The sequence below is a fragment of the Colias croceus genome, chromosome 4 (genome assembly GCF_905220415.1).
Source record: "Colias croceus chromosome 4, ilColCroc2.1".
In the NCBI taxonomy this organism is placed as follows: Eukaryota; Metazoa; Arthropoda; class Insecta; order Lepidoptera; family Pieridae; genus Colias; species Colias croceus.
In genome coordinates, this window is record NC_059540.1 from 718900 (window position 1) to 736515 (window position 17616).

A 17616-nucleotide genomic window follows, 5' to 3' on the forward strand; every position below is an offset into this window, starting at 1 on the left:
TGATTTCACAGTTCGTTATTCATTGTTTGCCTCCCGGGCATATAAATACCAACTTATCTTACTACCTTACAGTGCAATAGATGTCCGTTGCCAACAGATTTTCTACCGAAGTGCTAAATTGCCACTCGACTATCGTCTTAAAGTGAAGGGTCTTAAGCTGTCAATTGCTCGTGGAGTCGAATAAAATAGGGGAGGTGTACACGACGCATCGCGAGTCCATTGGTAGAAGGAGGTCAGTGTGCGCGCGAAGTGGGTCAGGGCGGATGCATCGGGCGCTCGGGGCCCGTCGGCGGCGGTCGGGCGCGCAGGCGCGGGAGGCACATCGATCGCCGCCCACGCGGCGCAGCGCTAAGTGTTCCCCGAGTCGTGACGCGAGTCCCGGGCTGTGCCCCTCGAAGATGGCGGCGTGAACGCGCGCCCGCGGCCTCCGGCGGTCATGCCGCGATGGCCAGAGAGGTAACCCTCATGCGACCGGCGCCGCCGCTTACGTAACCGATCACTGACACGCCCGGAGATGGTTATTATCACGCCCTCGTGCCTGCCCGTGTTCCCGTGTGCAGTAGTGCTAGTGCAGCAGTGCTCCATCTAGGGTCTGGTGCCGCAGCCGGCGTCCTGTTCTCGCGCGCCAAACCGCCATGCGCGCGTCCCTTTCTAGCCTATATGTGCACATGCAGTCTGCAATAGAACAAATCTTATCAACCCTCGTATTATACATGTTACTATAATATATTAGAATACGTATGAAATAGATCGATTTTCCAGTAAAATATTATTCGCAAAGATTCCTAACGGCATGGTGTGTGTTCTCTCGACAAAATATGAAAGTATTGATTTGAAAGGAAATAGATACAAAAGATAGGAGAAATATCTATAAAAATATGCATTAGAATGTTGGCACATGCGTGAATATAAAACCCGTAGCCCGTAGCAGGCCCGTAGCGGTTGCTGTAGCGCGTAGCATAGATAAAATAGATTTTTTACTACCGGGCTCTGTCGCAAAAATGTACACCATGACAATCAACAAATTAATTTAATAATATTGTATACACAGAAATGTACATACCTATACCATAATATAATGTTACATATTTACAGTAAATGGAAAGGTAGACGACGATATTTGTTGTTGGTGTGTGAAATCAATAGAGCTTACACTGTCGAAGAACCATCCAACAAGCACATTGCCAAGTGCTCTAAATATTACATACTTCATGTAAAATATTTTATTATATTCTCAGAGCTATTCCTTTTTTATATTTTAAAGTAATTGAATGAATTATTCACTTTTCTTAAGTCGTATACGTTTTTTAGGTATTTACCTATAAGGTTTATTTCATTAATAAATTATATCTAATACTATTATAATTATGTCTCTCAGTATGATTGAACTATACACTAATTATAAACGGAAATACAATATCACTATCGTACTGAACCAAGTTACAAGTAGATTTGCAAAATTTTATCCGAATTAGTTCAGTAGTTTTACTAATAATACATACAATATGATATTAATGGTCTAAGAGCCTGTAGGACATCGACCTTTATCGATTTGTTATCTAGATGAGACACATTATATTCAATATTTTTGATATCTGTTATTACCTATCTATCGTATATATTATCGTGTATATAAGTATTATTATCTATAAATAAACATATTTATTATTATAAAGGGTTCAAGGTTATTTTTAATTAGCGATTCAAATGTTTTCCTTAACTTTAATGATGATCAAGAAACGTTTATTAACTTCTTTCTTATGATAACCAAACGTCACAAGTTCTTGACATAGAGAATGTGACTCCTAATTAGTTCTTAATTAAAAGAAACGGCAATAAAACAAAGTCAATACAAATGTAAATCTATTAAACAAAAACGAAATTCTCCCCATTTTAAAATTCTTGATTATGTAGAAGGTGACGAAGTATCACCCACAAAAGTTCTCAAAAATTATGTAGGTATACTGTATATAGTCTTATAATTAGCGTGAAATTTCAAATAACCTTCCACTCACGAATAATTTTATTTCGTATCTTATGTTGACTAAAAAGGACATTAAAGAGAGCAATTACAATCCATACTAATATTATAAATGCGAAAGTAACTCTGTCTGTCTGTCTGTCTGTTACTCAATCACGCCTTAACTACTGAACCAATTTGCATGAAATTTGGTAAAGAGATATTTTGATACCCGAGAAAGGACAAAGGCTACTTTTTACCCCGGGAAGTAGGATAGGTTTTATCCCGGTAATCCCACGGGAACGGGAACTATGCGGGTTTTTCTTTGACTGCGCGGGCGAAGCTGCGGGTGGAAAGCTAGTATATTCATATATGATATATAATATTTCAATCAGCTGTTATTGGCGCTATATCTTCGTATCTATAAAAAAGATCTTGATTGTCCTCATCAAAGATAATCCACGTTGAAGGACACTCCATCCTTAATTAAGTTTAAATGAACAGTTACATAAAAAGGCTATTGATACAAACTTTTCATCACTATATAATATTATTTAATAAACTAGGTACCCACTTTTAATTAGCGTAAACATTCTTCCCGATTTAGTTAAAACATTTTTTAAATAAATAAAAAATGCGCTACGATATTTTTAAAAGTGCTCATCAGACTTTAATCGGATATATATCTGATATGTTGAATTTGTTTCCTATGACTGACAAAAATTTGAAATCCTTTAAAAATCTTTGATCCGGGTGGACGCGATGATAAACTAAATAAATGAATTAAAAAAATTTATTACATTAAAATATTTTTGTGTTTGATAATATTTTAGTTAATGTACCTGAAATAAATTTTTCGTGTAGGTAATCGATAACTTCAAAAGGTTGGCAACGATATCACTTCTAAATTTAAAAATAGTGATAATTGTTTACACTTTACAAGTACTAATGATTTTATCCACTTATCGTAAATACTCAGTGTGTTGAATGTAAAATATACTAACACAGTTATACTAAATACGTAACTTACACCTAATTTTTTATATACTAATATGTGTTCTAAATATCGTTTGCTTTTTATTTAGTAAACAGTCTTGTAATTGACTTGCTTATAAGTTACTAGCTGTGCCGCGCAGTTTCACCCGCGTGGCTCCGCTCCTGTTGATCTTAGCATGATGATAATATATTATAGCCTTCCTCAATAAATGGGCTATCTAACACTGAAAGATTTTATATTTTTTGGTTTTTATGGCATTCAAATGCTTTATAAATATAAATTTATAAAGAATAGAAAAAATTCGTTCGAGTCCCGCCTCGTGATCGAATTTTTTCTATTCTTTATAAATTTATACTGAAAGATTTTTTTTAAATCGGACCAGTAGTTCCCGAGATTAATATAATATAACAAAGTCTAGAATTTAATTTTTCCAATGTTAATAATTAGCTTGGATAAACATTTATGTCTTTTCATATTATATTTTGCAATGTAAACAAAATAATTAATTCAATTATTCACAATATAAAATTATATTATAACAAGTCAATACTTGTAAACAATACATACGTAATACATGTTTATTATTCTTTAAATACACAGCTCGATAATATATTCTTTTTCATAGCGACATGCGTAGCTATCGATTCAGTCTAATGAAGTATAAGGAATAGGGTTCATATTAATACGATCGTTTCAGAATTAATAGCCTCATAAAGATCCTCATAAACTTCTCCGAGATCAGTTTTAAGGAAGGTTATGTTCATTTCTGGTGTGTATTCATACACGTGCCATAAGCAGGAATAGTATGCGAAAATTTGAGTAAAGAGAGAAGATTTTGAAAATTTCTGATGTTATTTTTTTTTATTGAAAAATAAAGCTTTTCGAGTGTTGCATAACTCACAATTTTTGACAGATAAGTTTGAAATGTTTTGAGTTCAAGTAACTTCATTTCTGACTTCAAAACTGTTAAATAAATATATTATTTTATTTAACTTATAAACACAATTATAATAAAGGTAGCTGTAGCATAACCCTAATCCAAGCGGAGACAATATCCAACAGGCAACAAACTAAATATCATTGAACAACACGACTTTCTCTTAAATTTTTATTGATATGGGAGGAATATTTTCATAGATAAGTTTGAAGTCGCGATAAACAATTTTCTTTTATGAAAACTGTATTGATGGAAATTTATCTTTTCCAAAGAAGCTGCGGTCAACAGATTGTTACTTACATAAAATGCAATTTACTTACCTATTTCTTAAAAGCATAAATATTGGAATTTCATAGCAATAAAAAGTTTTCATAAAAATTTACATTCTGTAATAAAAATAGAATGAAATAAATAACAACGGTTACGTTTTCTCATTAGTATATAAATATGAATTACATCATTAAGAAAAAAAGTAACCTAGAATCATTTTAAAATAACCATAAAAATGTTCAATGAAAAGAAAAATATAATTCATACTTTTGCTATATTATGGCAATCGTTCAATTAATTTCTTTCGGTCCGTATATACCTACACTCTTAAGTCATTTTCAGTTTAGCATCACGAATCCACTGAAGGTATATAGCTGTATCAATAGCTCGTTAATATGAGTAGTTAAGGCGAGGTCTCAGCTCAACAGTGAAATCATTTAAGTATGTGCCACAAAATAATTAAGCATAACTGATAAAAAAAATACAAAGTAATAAAAGTACCTACTAGTGTACACACGTAAGAAGTGAAACTTCTTTATGGCCTTATTTTTCAAAAAATAATTTACTATATTATGCAACTATACAGAAATACGTCGAATCACGCGTGGATGAGAAAAAGATGGCGCGTAACGGAAAAATGTCACGCGTAACGAAAAAATTTTATACTAAATTTTTTTCCAGCCCCGATAAAGAAGTTTCGCTACAAAAAGTAGATAAATATATTAAAAAGCACTCGATAATTTAGAACAGGTATGTGTAATTATTAATACTGAGATAGGTGGCAAATGTGAAAATTCTTTAAGGGCAAGCTGTCAGATCGCTGTTCTCATTAAGGCTCCACGTCTCAGAACTTAATATCTCGGTATTTGGAGCCTCCTCTTCAATGTTGTTAAACTATTTCTGTAATAACGTTCCGCCCCGTGTTTTCCTTTGTAAGAAAAATTTGCTTTATAATGCAAGATTCAACGTAACTGACGTTGAATTTTTTGCTTTAATTACTTAGTTAGGTACTTCGTTTAGAAAGGGTTTTGAAAATAAATTAGATGAGATGCTAGATAGTGCGATGCCTTTTAGGTACAGTATATTAGAAACTAGGTCTCTTTTTATCATTTTAATTAAAATGATATGACTGCATTGTTTTTACTTGCTCACTTACCTATGTAAGAAGTTCATGATGATTTGTGTCAAGTTATTCTCGGTACATATCAATGTATTAAATAAGTTAGATATTTTAATAGGTGCTAAGCTTTCTTTTTTAAGCTAATATTATATTCACACTCATAAAAAATCAAATGCGCAAATAGTAATCCACTAATATGATAAGCAAGGAAATACCTAACTCTATATTCTTCTAGCTCGTAAATCTCCATTTTTCGTATCGTCCTTATAATTTTTATTAAATACTAGCGGTCCGCCCCGGCTTCGCCCGTGGTACATGTTTACGTTTTCTCTAAATAAGAACCATCCTCGTACTTCAAGGAATATAATAAACAAAGAATTATCGAAATCGGTTCAGCCGTTCTCGAGTTATGCGCTTACCAACACATTTTGTGATTCATTTTTATATATAAGACTTAACGAAAAATATTTGAAATAAATTTACTAACATTAGTCAAAGGCGTTTAAATCACGTCGATATATATTGTATTTTGTAAAGGTTAACATGTAATTTAATACGTAAAAAATTGCGGACTCCCACTGTTTCGCAGTAGTAAAGGTTAACATCTTTGCGTAGGTCTGTTATTTTATGTAGAAGTTCCAGTAAAGATAATATTTTAATAACATTTCATTTATTGCAATACTTGTATACTTATTGGTATGAATGATGTATTTATAGACAGAGTTTATGCAACTCGTTAACTTACTTCGTATAAGGTTGGCAATACTGCGTAACTTTTTATAGCTACACAAAATCGTCTTTTCGATCGCATTTAAAATTTAAAAAATAAATAAGTTTTGAAAGAACCATTCTTTTTGAAATCATCCTCTTACAAAAAATATAAAAAGGTAGAAAAAATATTGATATGTGGGATACGCAAAATTTTAAACTAATGCATAATGAAAAACTAGATTATGTCCTATTTGTCCTTTCAATCATTAATTAATTAAAGAAAAAATACAAAACATTACACCGAATTATGTCCATCTACATCGTTTTCAATAAACCACGGTACAGATTGATTAACTATAAAATATAAGCAGTGTCTGTTGCAAGCAGCGTCGAGAAAATGTGCTAAATTCATTCTTCCCTACGTTTGATCCATTAAATGCACCAATATTGAAAATCGTAACCATTTTCCATTTGGAAACGTGGCTATGAATCCCGCATATTTTGATTCTAATGCATTTGCATAGCTAGAATGAGTAATGTAGGTAGAGATTTCTACGTGAATTTATGTGTTTCATAGATTTAAATATTCGTTTTATTACTTTCATACTAGTTATTTAATTGTAGTTAGTTATAAAAAATCATAACACTAGCGATAAAGTTTTAGAGAAAATTTCGAATATGTTTTTGTTGCCGGAAGTTCATACAAACTCAAAATCAAACATTTACTTATTCAATTAGACTTCTTTTAGAAGCACTATCGAATCGTCATTACATATTTTTAACAATTACCACCGATATAATTTACACCGATACAGGCATAACGAAACTCGTAATATACCTAATTTTAAACAATCCTGATAATCTTATAAATCTGTATAGTACTTAAATAAATGAAAAATAGCATAAATTTCTAATAAATACCATTGTCTACAAAACTTGCTACGAGAATATCGTAGCTCATGAGTTCGTAGCACGGCAACGTTTAAATACAGCTTTACCGTATCGTGTAGTCCGGATTCGATCCTTTTGAAATATTTGTAATTGCTTTTATTTTTATCTTATCCAAATAAAATATAAATAGTATGAAAACATGGAAAGCTAAACGATGTAATTCACCGAAAAGTTGTATTTGCTACAAAACATTCACGCTAAAAGCGAATCACAAAATAGTGTTGCAATCCATTCATCATATCGACGCTCTACGAGTTCTGACAGTAGGTTAAATACTTTTTAATATCCACGCGAAAAGTGCATCATTGGTGTTGTTAATTTCGAAGATGTTACGGCATCGGACGGGCGCTGCAGTGCGGGTCTGAGGCCTCAGCGGGGGTGCGCGGCGCGCGGGGCGGGGGCTCCCTCCGCCCTCAGAGGGAAGGAGGCCGCGACCCGGTCACGAGTTACGATTCGCGAGGCAGCAGAGCCGCCGCGGCGCTCGCCGGCGCACCGCGCCGTCCAACTCTATTTAACCTCTAAAAACTATAATTATATTACATGTATAACGTACTTAATAGCATTTTATTTTTCCGCGTGAACCTGTAATTGGATTACGAGAGCGTCGGATTATTACGTAAAGTTGTTGAGTGGCAATGACGTTCGCATTTGTCAAGTTTTACCGTGCAGTGATACAGAAATGTTTTTATAGATATTATTTACGCGATTTTATATATTATAGGAATATTTAATGAACGTTGTGCTTTTCCATTTAATGGACAATAAACGTTTCTTATATTTTGTGATTACGATTTGTTTTCAAAATGTTATGTAACTGTAAAACAGTATGTTTAACATTACGTACCATTTTCGTCTGTCGATTAATGAGTTGATATTTTTATAATGTTTTACTTTAAAGGATAGACAATTAAGTGGACTTTGAGTGAAGTGAGTGCCGTCAAAATGATTGTCGAAATACAAGAGGTAATTTTAGTAATCATTGACCTTAGCTGCATCCTCATCGCTCATTCCGAAATTTGAAATTATTTGCCAATTTATTTTACACCAATCCCGATAAAACATCTGAAATATTTTTTTAACATCCCTCTTCTTCATAAACCACCTCAATAAATAATACGGAATGCAATATGTTTCATTTGCTTATTAAAGCGGTCAGTTTTGATAGAAAAAATAAATTGTTTACGCACAAAATTATATCACAAGTTTTACGTACATTATATGAGTATCAGCTGATTTGAAACATTCAACAAAATATTATAGGCATCCGTCACATTGACGGAAGTGGATATGAACAGTCTTGTTATTTATGCCCACTGTTGGGACAGTTTAGATTAAAGATCGTAGAAGGAGTCAGTAGGTCAACGCACAGTGCGTGCAGGGGCGTGTCAGTGAGTTGGGCATGTGCGGGATTGTAAGGGGGTTACGAGGGGTCCGCGGGGCGGGGGCGCAGGTCGCTCGGGCGTTGCACCCAGTGCAGTCTTGCAGCTAGTGCAGGCTAGCAGGACATCGGCTACGCTGTAGCCGATACGGCGCACCGCGTAGCACGCGCATGATTTTTCAGTTTATGCTTTGTTTTAGTCATAAGCCCTCATTTCATGAAACATTTTTGACATTTTCATACCTTTGCAGATTGTAAATAATAAATGATGAATAATTATAAAACGTTCAAGCGATACTTTTTGCTACGATGGAAAAATGAATAAAAGATGTGTCCCAAGGTCTTCGAATATTTTGTTTTTTTAGTAATTAGATAAATATTGTAATATTAAACACTTATGTAGGTTTTTCATGCACTAGTTTTTAAACTGCTTATTTCAACCATTTAATTAAAATTTCAAAAGGAACATTATCGAAATTAATTAATTACTTACTATCACATAATTGCTAATATTAAAAGTACTTTGTCTACGTATTGTTTTTGATTTTAGCAATGTTTAGAGTGATTAATTACTTTACTATTATTTTATACTTGTAAACAACTTGTACTTATACAGTCTACTTGTATAACATGAAAAATCAAGGCTCCTTATTTTGTAATTGCGACTGTAATGATATCATTGCACAGAAGATAAAATCTTGCATAATTAGATTTTGAAAGTTTATTAAAACTTTTAGATTGTTCTGGAATTAATTACTAAAATAGGTAATGCGATAGATTACAAAATGATACGCTAGGACTTATAGGGTAGTATGTAAATAAGTAATATGAAAAGATCTAAGCAGTTAGCAGGGTTATGTTAATGAGAATGATTTCTTTCAGGAGGTTAGAGGAAAGAGGCCTTTCAAGATATGGGACAGCTCTCGTAATGTAAGAAAGGGGTTGGTAGTCACTAGCTTTGAGGAGTTAATACATAGAGGTCAGTATCCTAGGTTTTTAAATAGCATATTATAATCCTTACAAACACTATTAATGTTGTGGAACTAACCAATAGGGGTATAAAATAAATAATAAAATATGTATTACAATCGGTATTTTAGATGTTAGAAGAAAGTGAATACTAAGTCTAGGTCTGCCTATGTATATATAACTAAATTCTTAAGGAGTTGTAAAGCATATTGATTGTTGTAGCAGAATGTACCGTTCTCTACGTAAACAAGACTATGCAGTTTTTCATTAAAACAAAATTAATTAAGGGAATTGTACAAAGTACATATAAGTAGCATAATATACATCGATCAAGTACTATTCTCTATTCCATGTGATGCTATATTAAACTGAGTCCAATATTTTTATCAAAATTTTCATCAAAAGAAAGTTATTGGTAATTAATGCACTTTATATTCCTTAATAACTTGTATCTTGAAATTATTACAATCATAGAGTTATAATTTTGTTTTTTCTTGCTTTTGGCTTATAAGTATATCTTTATTGGACTGACTTTTACATAAACTTGTTGCATTACATCCATACTAATATTATAAATGCGAAAGTAACTCTGTCTGTCTGTCTGTTACTCAATCATACCTTAACTACTGAAGCAATTTGCATGAAATTTGGTATAGAGATATTTGGATACCCGAGAAAGGACATAGGCTACTTTTTACCCCGGGAAATAGGATAGGTTTTATCCCGGCAATCCCACGGGAACGGGATCTATGCGGGTTTTTCTTTGACTGCGCGGGCGAAGCTGCGGGTGGAAAGCTAGTTATAAAATAAAACCAACCGTGCTTTTAAAAATGACTGATGACATCTACTACAAAGGATAATTCGAATTATTCGTTATATTACTTTCGTAACATTATTCAAAATTAATGAAAGCATACCAATAGATTTCCTTAAATTATCGTATGCCTCACATAATTCACAGACACACATATCAAATTACGAAGATGTCACCTAAGCCTAACACCTGATGTGAGGAATGCACATTGCACATCTGTAAACTGTTTACAGCAGGTCAATAGAATTTGTCACGGTTGTACGCTTGACCTGCTTTCCTGGTCGCGCCCTGGTCAGTCCCCAGCGGTGCTACGTGCAAAGTGCACGTCTTACACACGTTTTTACTATGAAGTAGGTAATTAGTGTACAATAGACTACTGCTAATCGGTTAAAGGGGCGCGGTTGCGTAGAGTAAAGTTAAAATGGGGTATGCAGAAGTTTGAAAGTGTTTAAGTGATTTTTACGTATCGCATTAGGAACTATAATATATTATAGGTATATAACTTAAATGCACATTGCATAATACTTATAATTAAATCATAATTCAGTTTCTTTAATTTGATATGATTTTACAAACTGGTGGTATCTATATGACATAACTAAAAAATAAGGCTATTCGCGTCCATATTGTCCTAACTTTCAGTCCTTTTACGTGAAAACGTACTCAAGCGTATAAATCTAATGGCCATAATTCGATTGTAGGAAAGGAGAAGTTATCGGTAGCAGCGAGTGAGCCCGTGCGGCTGGTGCTTGAGAGCGACGGGACGCAGGTGGAGGACGGCGAGTACTGGCGGACTCTGCCCCCCAACACCGTGCTGCTGCTGCTGCGGCAGGGCGAGCGATGGTACCCCACTGGAGTCGACGTCATCAAGGCCGGTACGTTCTATATCTATACTAATATTATAAAGCTGAAGAGTTTGTTTGAACGCGCTAATCTCAAGAACTACTGGTCCAATTTGAAAAATTCTTTCAGTGTTACATAGGTAGCCCATTTATCGAGGAAGGCGAGGAGGAAGTCCAACAGGAGTCACAGTTTAAGTCTGCTCTTGCAGGAATATTTATTATAGTCATTTTCTATTGAGAGCACTCAAGTGGAATATTTTTGCAATTGCTTGGAGCGCAATTTTATATCTTCTTCGATAAATGGCCAAACAATAATTTACATTCGAACCAGTACCTACCTAGTTTCTGAGATGGACACGTTACAACAAACTAATAAAAAATAGTTTATCATTATAATAAAGTTATTTATGAGTTCCAATAAAATATTTTATTTGTGTGTGAAATATGCGATCAGGCATTATTTTACACCAACGGGTGGTGCATCATTTTTTATAATATTATGATGTTTTATTTTACGAGGAATTTATATATGGAAATTGTAACCTATAAAATTGGAAGCGTTTAAATTAAATTCCCGAAACATTCTATCAGGATTCAGGAATACGGTAACATTATAATGATGTATTAACCTATTTTATGAAAAGATTTTATTAAACGCGTTTTCATCGCACACAGATTAAAATTAAAATACAAAAATAACATTTTATTGCATTAAGTTTACGCTTCACTTAATTGTAATACATTCTTTTGTACATAATTCATGTCGATTTATTTTTTACGGTCTCAATAAAATACTTTAATTCTTTTCCAGCGATATCGGCAATACCAAAAATAGTATGCGAAACGATCCACGCGCTCGAGTTGCACGATGAGACTCCTTCATGGAAGATCATGGACAACAAGGGGCGAGTTACCGTGGTGCTGCACTGGGACCAGCGGCCGCAGGCGTCGCCCGCCGCGCGCTCGCCGAGCCGCCAGGCCAAGCCCGACCGCCGGCCCTCGCTGGTCATCCAGACGTCGCTAGACAGGCCGCAGCCCCCGCCGCCGCACATCACCGTCGTCAACCACGACGAGCCGGGGCCCGCGCGCGGCCGCCTGTCGCGTGCCTCCTCCTCGCTCGACCACCACGTGCACACGGCGGAGTGCCGCGCCGCCGCGCCCCCGCACGCCGGCCCGCACTCCGCCCACGCCCCGCCCCCGCACCAGCACAGGCCTCCCACGGACGAGTGCGACTTCCACTGCTGCGCTCTACACGAGGAGGGCCGGCGCATCGCCGTGCACAAAAGCGTAGCTACGTCGCCCATACAAGATTCCCAACCGCGCGCTTCACCACAGGGTCGGCCGAAGGGCCACGTTCGCTTCCTGGACGCTGAATCGGCCCGGCGCGGCGAGCGGGACTCTTCCGAAAGTGAAACGGAAAACACTCTGGTCGAAGACGAGGCTGTGACGTCAGAGAAGTTTCTTCTTCTAATAGATCAGCTCAGCGTCGATCAGAAACGCCATCTCACCATTAAAGATATAGGTATCATATTAGAAAGATTAAGCTCGAAAATATTGGACGTCGAGAGGCTCGACCGCGAATCGGAGTCGGACGATTGTTACAACTGGACGATCAAGGCGACCATACGCGGGGACGCGCTCCGGGAGCTGGGCGTGATATACAACGGCAACTACTACGCGATCAGTGAACACCCGGGCTACCGGGAGGAGAACGAGGAGGCGGGAGACGAGGGCGAGGAGGAAGAGGAAGAGGACAGGCTCTGATCGGGCCTGTGCGGCGCCGCCGTGCCCGCCGCCGCCGCGCTCCGCCTGGCGCTGTGCCGCGTCGCCGCACGCTGATCGCCGCACTGCCCTCGTCGCAACGCCCACTGCCCGCCGGATCTCCCCCGTGTGACACGACTCGACGGAACCGCATCCGATCGCCGCGCACTTTCCGAACGTGTTTTATAGAAGAATTCGAATTCATTCTGGTGCATCGGGTACGTGTTTGACTACAATTTTAGCGACTTTTTGGCTCGGAACGTAGTTTAGAGCGTGATAGGTCGCACTTAGAGACTTTTATGAAATTTTGCCGCGGTCGCCTCGCGCCGTCCTCGCGACTTCGTCTGCGGGGCGAGGCGATGCCGAGGCCTAGTTAATAAATAGTGAAATTAATATAAGTAAAACTGACTTCCTATCGTTTTCTAAGATGACTAATTAAGCGTGCCGCCGACGATCACGACGGTCGCTCAGTTCCCGCGCCTGTGCTGGGAGCGAGCGGCAACGTGTACACGATGTATTGCGCCGTCAACAGACATGGTATCTGCACAAATGTATATCATCGAGTTTGTTTTCAGTATGTAATTAGATATGTAATAAATTATACACAATTTAGCGACTACTCAAGAAATCAAATTTCATAATACATTAGTATATTTGGTACGAATTAACGATTTTATCTCCTCTCCGACTTTACAGTGTGCCAAATTTTCGTATTACTTTACAACCGTGCTTTATTTATTTTCTATTTTGGCCTAAGCATCGTTTACAATTTTTACAAACTTCCTTGTTACGTTGGTCACTTACATCGTTCATAATGTAACACGACTCTATATATACGTGAATAAAAAACAATAAATATAGAAAAATTAGTCTATTATACACGAGACGTTCGTATTCGGTATAGGAAATTAAATAATTACAGGATAAGGCAAAATAATATTGCTCATAATATATTCGTTTATGTACAACGTGTTTGCGATATCGGTTGTCGGATAGGGAATAGTTGGGTCTTCTGGTAAAGGAGTCTGCTGTCTGAGCGAGCAGATACTGTATCGTAGACTGCACAGAGTCGCTACCTTGCAACATTCGACCTTTGAAGGACACAGGCTTGTCGTCGATGCCGGAATAGAAAGCGATACTTCAGAGAGAGTGAGTTAGGAAATATGATACCTAGATAAAATAAATTATACTTACTAATCGATAAAATTACACTGTTATAAAAGAGGTTGTAATAAAAATATGAATAAACCACGATTGCATCTTATCATCGTGCAGAATCGACATGGTAGTAGTAAGTTGGGTCTTGTATCTAGCTCTATGGTATTGTAGTATTATTGTAACGTTTTTAATTTTTGTATAGTACAGTCATGACACACTGTTGTATGATATATGAAATTTAATAAGTTTTACAGTCCCGCCGGGGCGTCATAAATTGTATAGTTATTTAAGGTTAATATTAATGATTATTAAATTATTATTGGGTAAGTACAGGTCACCAACACATGTCATGGATGAGAGGTCACGGTTCACGCGTAATGTCTAGTTTGGTGCACGGAGCCTGTACGTGTTATGTGATGTCTTTTTATTGTTTAATTATTAATAATATTGTGTTAAATAGTCCATGAAATCGCATCGAAATCCGAATACTCCGATAAGAGCTTTAATTGTTTCTGCTCAATATTATACAAAATACCTTTAGAAATTAGTCACAATTAGGCTTGTCTATAACCAAATCTACCGTAATCATAAATTTAATATAGCTATTGAAAAATGTATCTATTCGTATACATTAATTTAGATGGTTTTGAAAAAATGAATTTGAGATTGTCTCTACAATAGAGACAACACTATGTATCTACCTAATTATATAAATAGTCGAATTAAAAAAAGCACCGTTTCTAGCAAATTCCAATATCAGAAAAATATATATATATCTATTGTACTTAATTACTAAATGAAACACTTCATAACTGTTTCTTCATCACGGTATAGGTATTGAAGGCAATAAAAATATACTTTCTAAGTAGGTACCTATGTATACACATATTGTTTACATTTATACACATAAATATAAAAAAAGCGATGTTCATGGACTATTTCATACCGTCTTTTGATATTTTGATACATGATTAGAAATTTTATTTTAAGGAGTTTGATAATGTGCATTTGTTAAATAATTAATTAATTTCTAAAATTACTCTTACTAATAAATTAAGGCGAATCTACTACAGAACAAGTGGCTGAGTTTTTATGAAGCATTGTGGATTTTAGGATACCTACTTTAAGAGAATTTGTACCTTTAACGGTGTATAAAAATAGTTTCATGTCAAACGAACTATGAAACCGACAAAACACGAAACAAGATATGTTTGATACTTAATTTCGTCATATAGAAGTCTAATTTCCCAGATAATTTTATAATTTTTAAGTGTACATTTTAAATATTTATCTTCATTAGTTAACGTTAGTGAAGAGTCTATTATTGGCTTTTAATTTGCAAATAATAAAATACAGTATACAGTAAACATAATAATACTGTACTCCACAATTATTATGTACGATATATATAAAAGACAGTGACTTTCAATTAAATACATCAATTTTGATTTTTACAATATCTACTTACATCTTATTAAAAAAAAAATACTCATATCTAAAAATGCATGTGTTTTGTGAACAAAGTCCTTTAATAATATCGAAAATAATCAAGCTTTTCAAATTGATCAATGTTTTTACATCGATGATAAAGGAGTGTTATAAAAAATATATACCTACCAAAGAGAAAAAAATTGGCGACGGAAAAGGCATAGATCGGATATCTTAAATGAATTAGCATTTTCTGATATGGAAATAATTTTACGTTTACCGTTTATCGTCAAAAATCGGCTAAAATCTATTGTAAATAGATTTTCACGTCTTTGTGTCTGTATGTATAGCCATTGATGCATTCAAACAATGTTATAAATTACATATAGTAATTCTCGTAAATAAAGGAGATTATTTATTAATTCAGTATTAAACTATTTTAATTATTTACGTATTAATGTACCTAATTAGTAAACATATTGTGTTCACTTATTTTTTTAAACGTTCTACTCATTGTTTAAAGTATTTTTATTTTTTAAGAAATGTGTTATAAATATAATAATTATTATATATTAAAATATTTACGATAAAAATACCTAGTATGAAATATTTTGTATCGACTAGTCATTTAATCATTTTAATATTAGCAATGAGTTATGTTCTATGAGTTGAGTTATTGTCTAAATTTTATCAACTTGTTTTCCTTGATTTAGTTCTTATTACATTTCGGGTAATATTAATTATTATAATAATCATTATCTTATAATATATTAGCGTACTCAATTTAAATCAAATATATGATTGTACAGGTTTTAATAAGTTTACGATGTTATCATACGTTACGCACACATTAATAAAATAAAACATTATATTTATAGACATTCTGTTTTTTAAGCATAAGGAAATTATTATTTATTTTTATTTATATATTTTACGAAGATAATGCTTGTATGACAATTATACATGAGAACTTTCATTATGTATTAATTTTTAAGGTGTTTGAAAATACATTTTTAAATGATTGCTTCTGAAATAATTGTGTGAAAAATTGTTTAGATTTCACGTCACATTTACACCAATAATTTCAATACGTATCTATATAATATATCGAAGGGAAGTTTTGTTTAGTGAAACATACACTGTAAATATGTTTTCGATTATGAGATGAATAAAATATAAAAATATATGAGTGTTTAGTGGCGTAAAGTTTCCAAAGCCATAGACGCACCTGAGTCGTAGCTGCAAAGTTTTAATAATTATGTTTAGTAGACGACTCGAAAATTGGGATAACATTTTTGATATAACGATGGAATGTTTAGCATTTTGTTATAATTATAGTTTCCTTAGAGGTATCGATGTTGGAGGAATCGATTGCGAACTGCCCTATTGTAAACGTTTTGGATGGATGAGTGCAAACGCACTTATTGCGACGTTATTCGTGATTCTTGAAATTTACTTACGTCATCTCCTTGTAAAGTGCCAAAGTTTTCATTAATATACCCTGTGATTGTACCTATATCTCGGAGTCGGAGTCTTTGACAATAAATCACGATGAAAACCAAATACAATTATTATATTATGTACTACAAAGACTTCGACACCTTCATCGTTTTAGCTAAAGTAATTTTATTTGTATCGCTCATAGACTGAGGCAGGACCGGATTTAGTTTGTTAAATTAAGTGATGTACCCAAAAAATTCACTGCCACTAATTTAAAAATAAAAATATTGGAAATGATATGATAATTTCTTTATTTTTTTAACTTCCTTAAACTTATATCCTTTATTACATTCAAATTAAATTATTTGACAAAACACGTTGCTATTGATTAGAGTAGGTACTTAGTCAGTATAGCCCAAGTAGAGCCCTATTTCGCTTTTAGCGGAATGTTCTATGTCAATTTGTGGTAGTTTTCCAATCAGAGCATAATGCGACTCAGTTGCGCACAATGCCGAATTATGCTGATGCTTAATTAATTGGAACGTGAATTAGTTTTCAAATGCACCAGCAGGTTGCACTAAGTTCAGTGTTGAAAAAAAATATATTCATAGAGTTAGCAATAACCTCATTAATGTGTAAATAAAGTGGTATACATAATAATTGGTTGAAAACTATTTACGGTTATTTTAAGTACCTAATTTGGATATTGATTATTTCATTAAGATTTTTTTCAATGTTTTTACCTTCATCCATACTTATATTTATTTTTTTAACACAATTTGAATTAACTTTGATTATTTCGAAAAAAACTACAATGAAACGAAAGCTTTAATTTTTTTTCCGACAGCGCCACATATCTACGGGACCTCTTTCGCGGCAA

The 17616-nt window shown here is 34.6% G+C and overlaps 1 protein-coding gene across 4 annotated transcripts; it reads left to right on the forward strand.

The window, feature by feature from the left end:
• The first annotated feature begins 270 nt into the window (after positions 1–270).
• Positions 271–15206, forward strand: LOC123691184. 4 transcript variants are annotated; one of them, XM_045635465.1, is made up of 5 exons: positions 272–456; positions 7845–7909; positions 9207–9303; positions 10809–10982; positions 11761–15206. In XM_045635465.1, the coding sequence occupies exons 2-5, from the start codon at positions 7889–7891 to the stop codon at positions 12711–12713; spliced, it is 1245 nt and encodes a 414-aa protein (XP_045491421.1). In that variant the 5' UTR covers positions 272–456; positions 7845–7888; the 3' UTR covers positions 12714–15206. The 4 variants fall into 4 exon arrangements, with proteins under 4 accessions (XP_045491423.1, XP_045491421.1, XP_045491422.1 ...); XM_045635466.1 differs by lacking the exon at positions 272–456 and adding an exon at positions 7286–7562; XM_045635467.1 differs by lacking the exon at positions 7845–7909 and having other exon boundaries at positions 271–456.
• The last annotated feature ends 2410 nt before the right edge of the window (positions 15207–17616 follow it).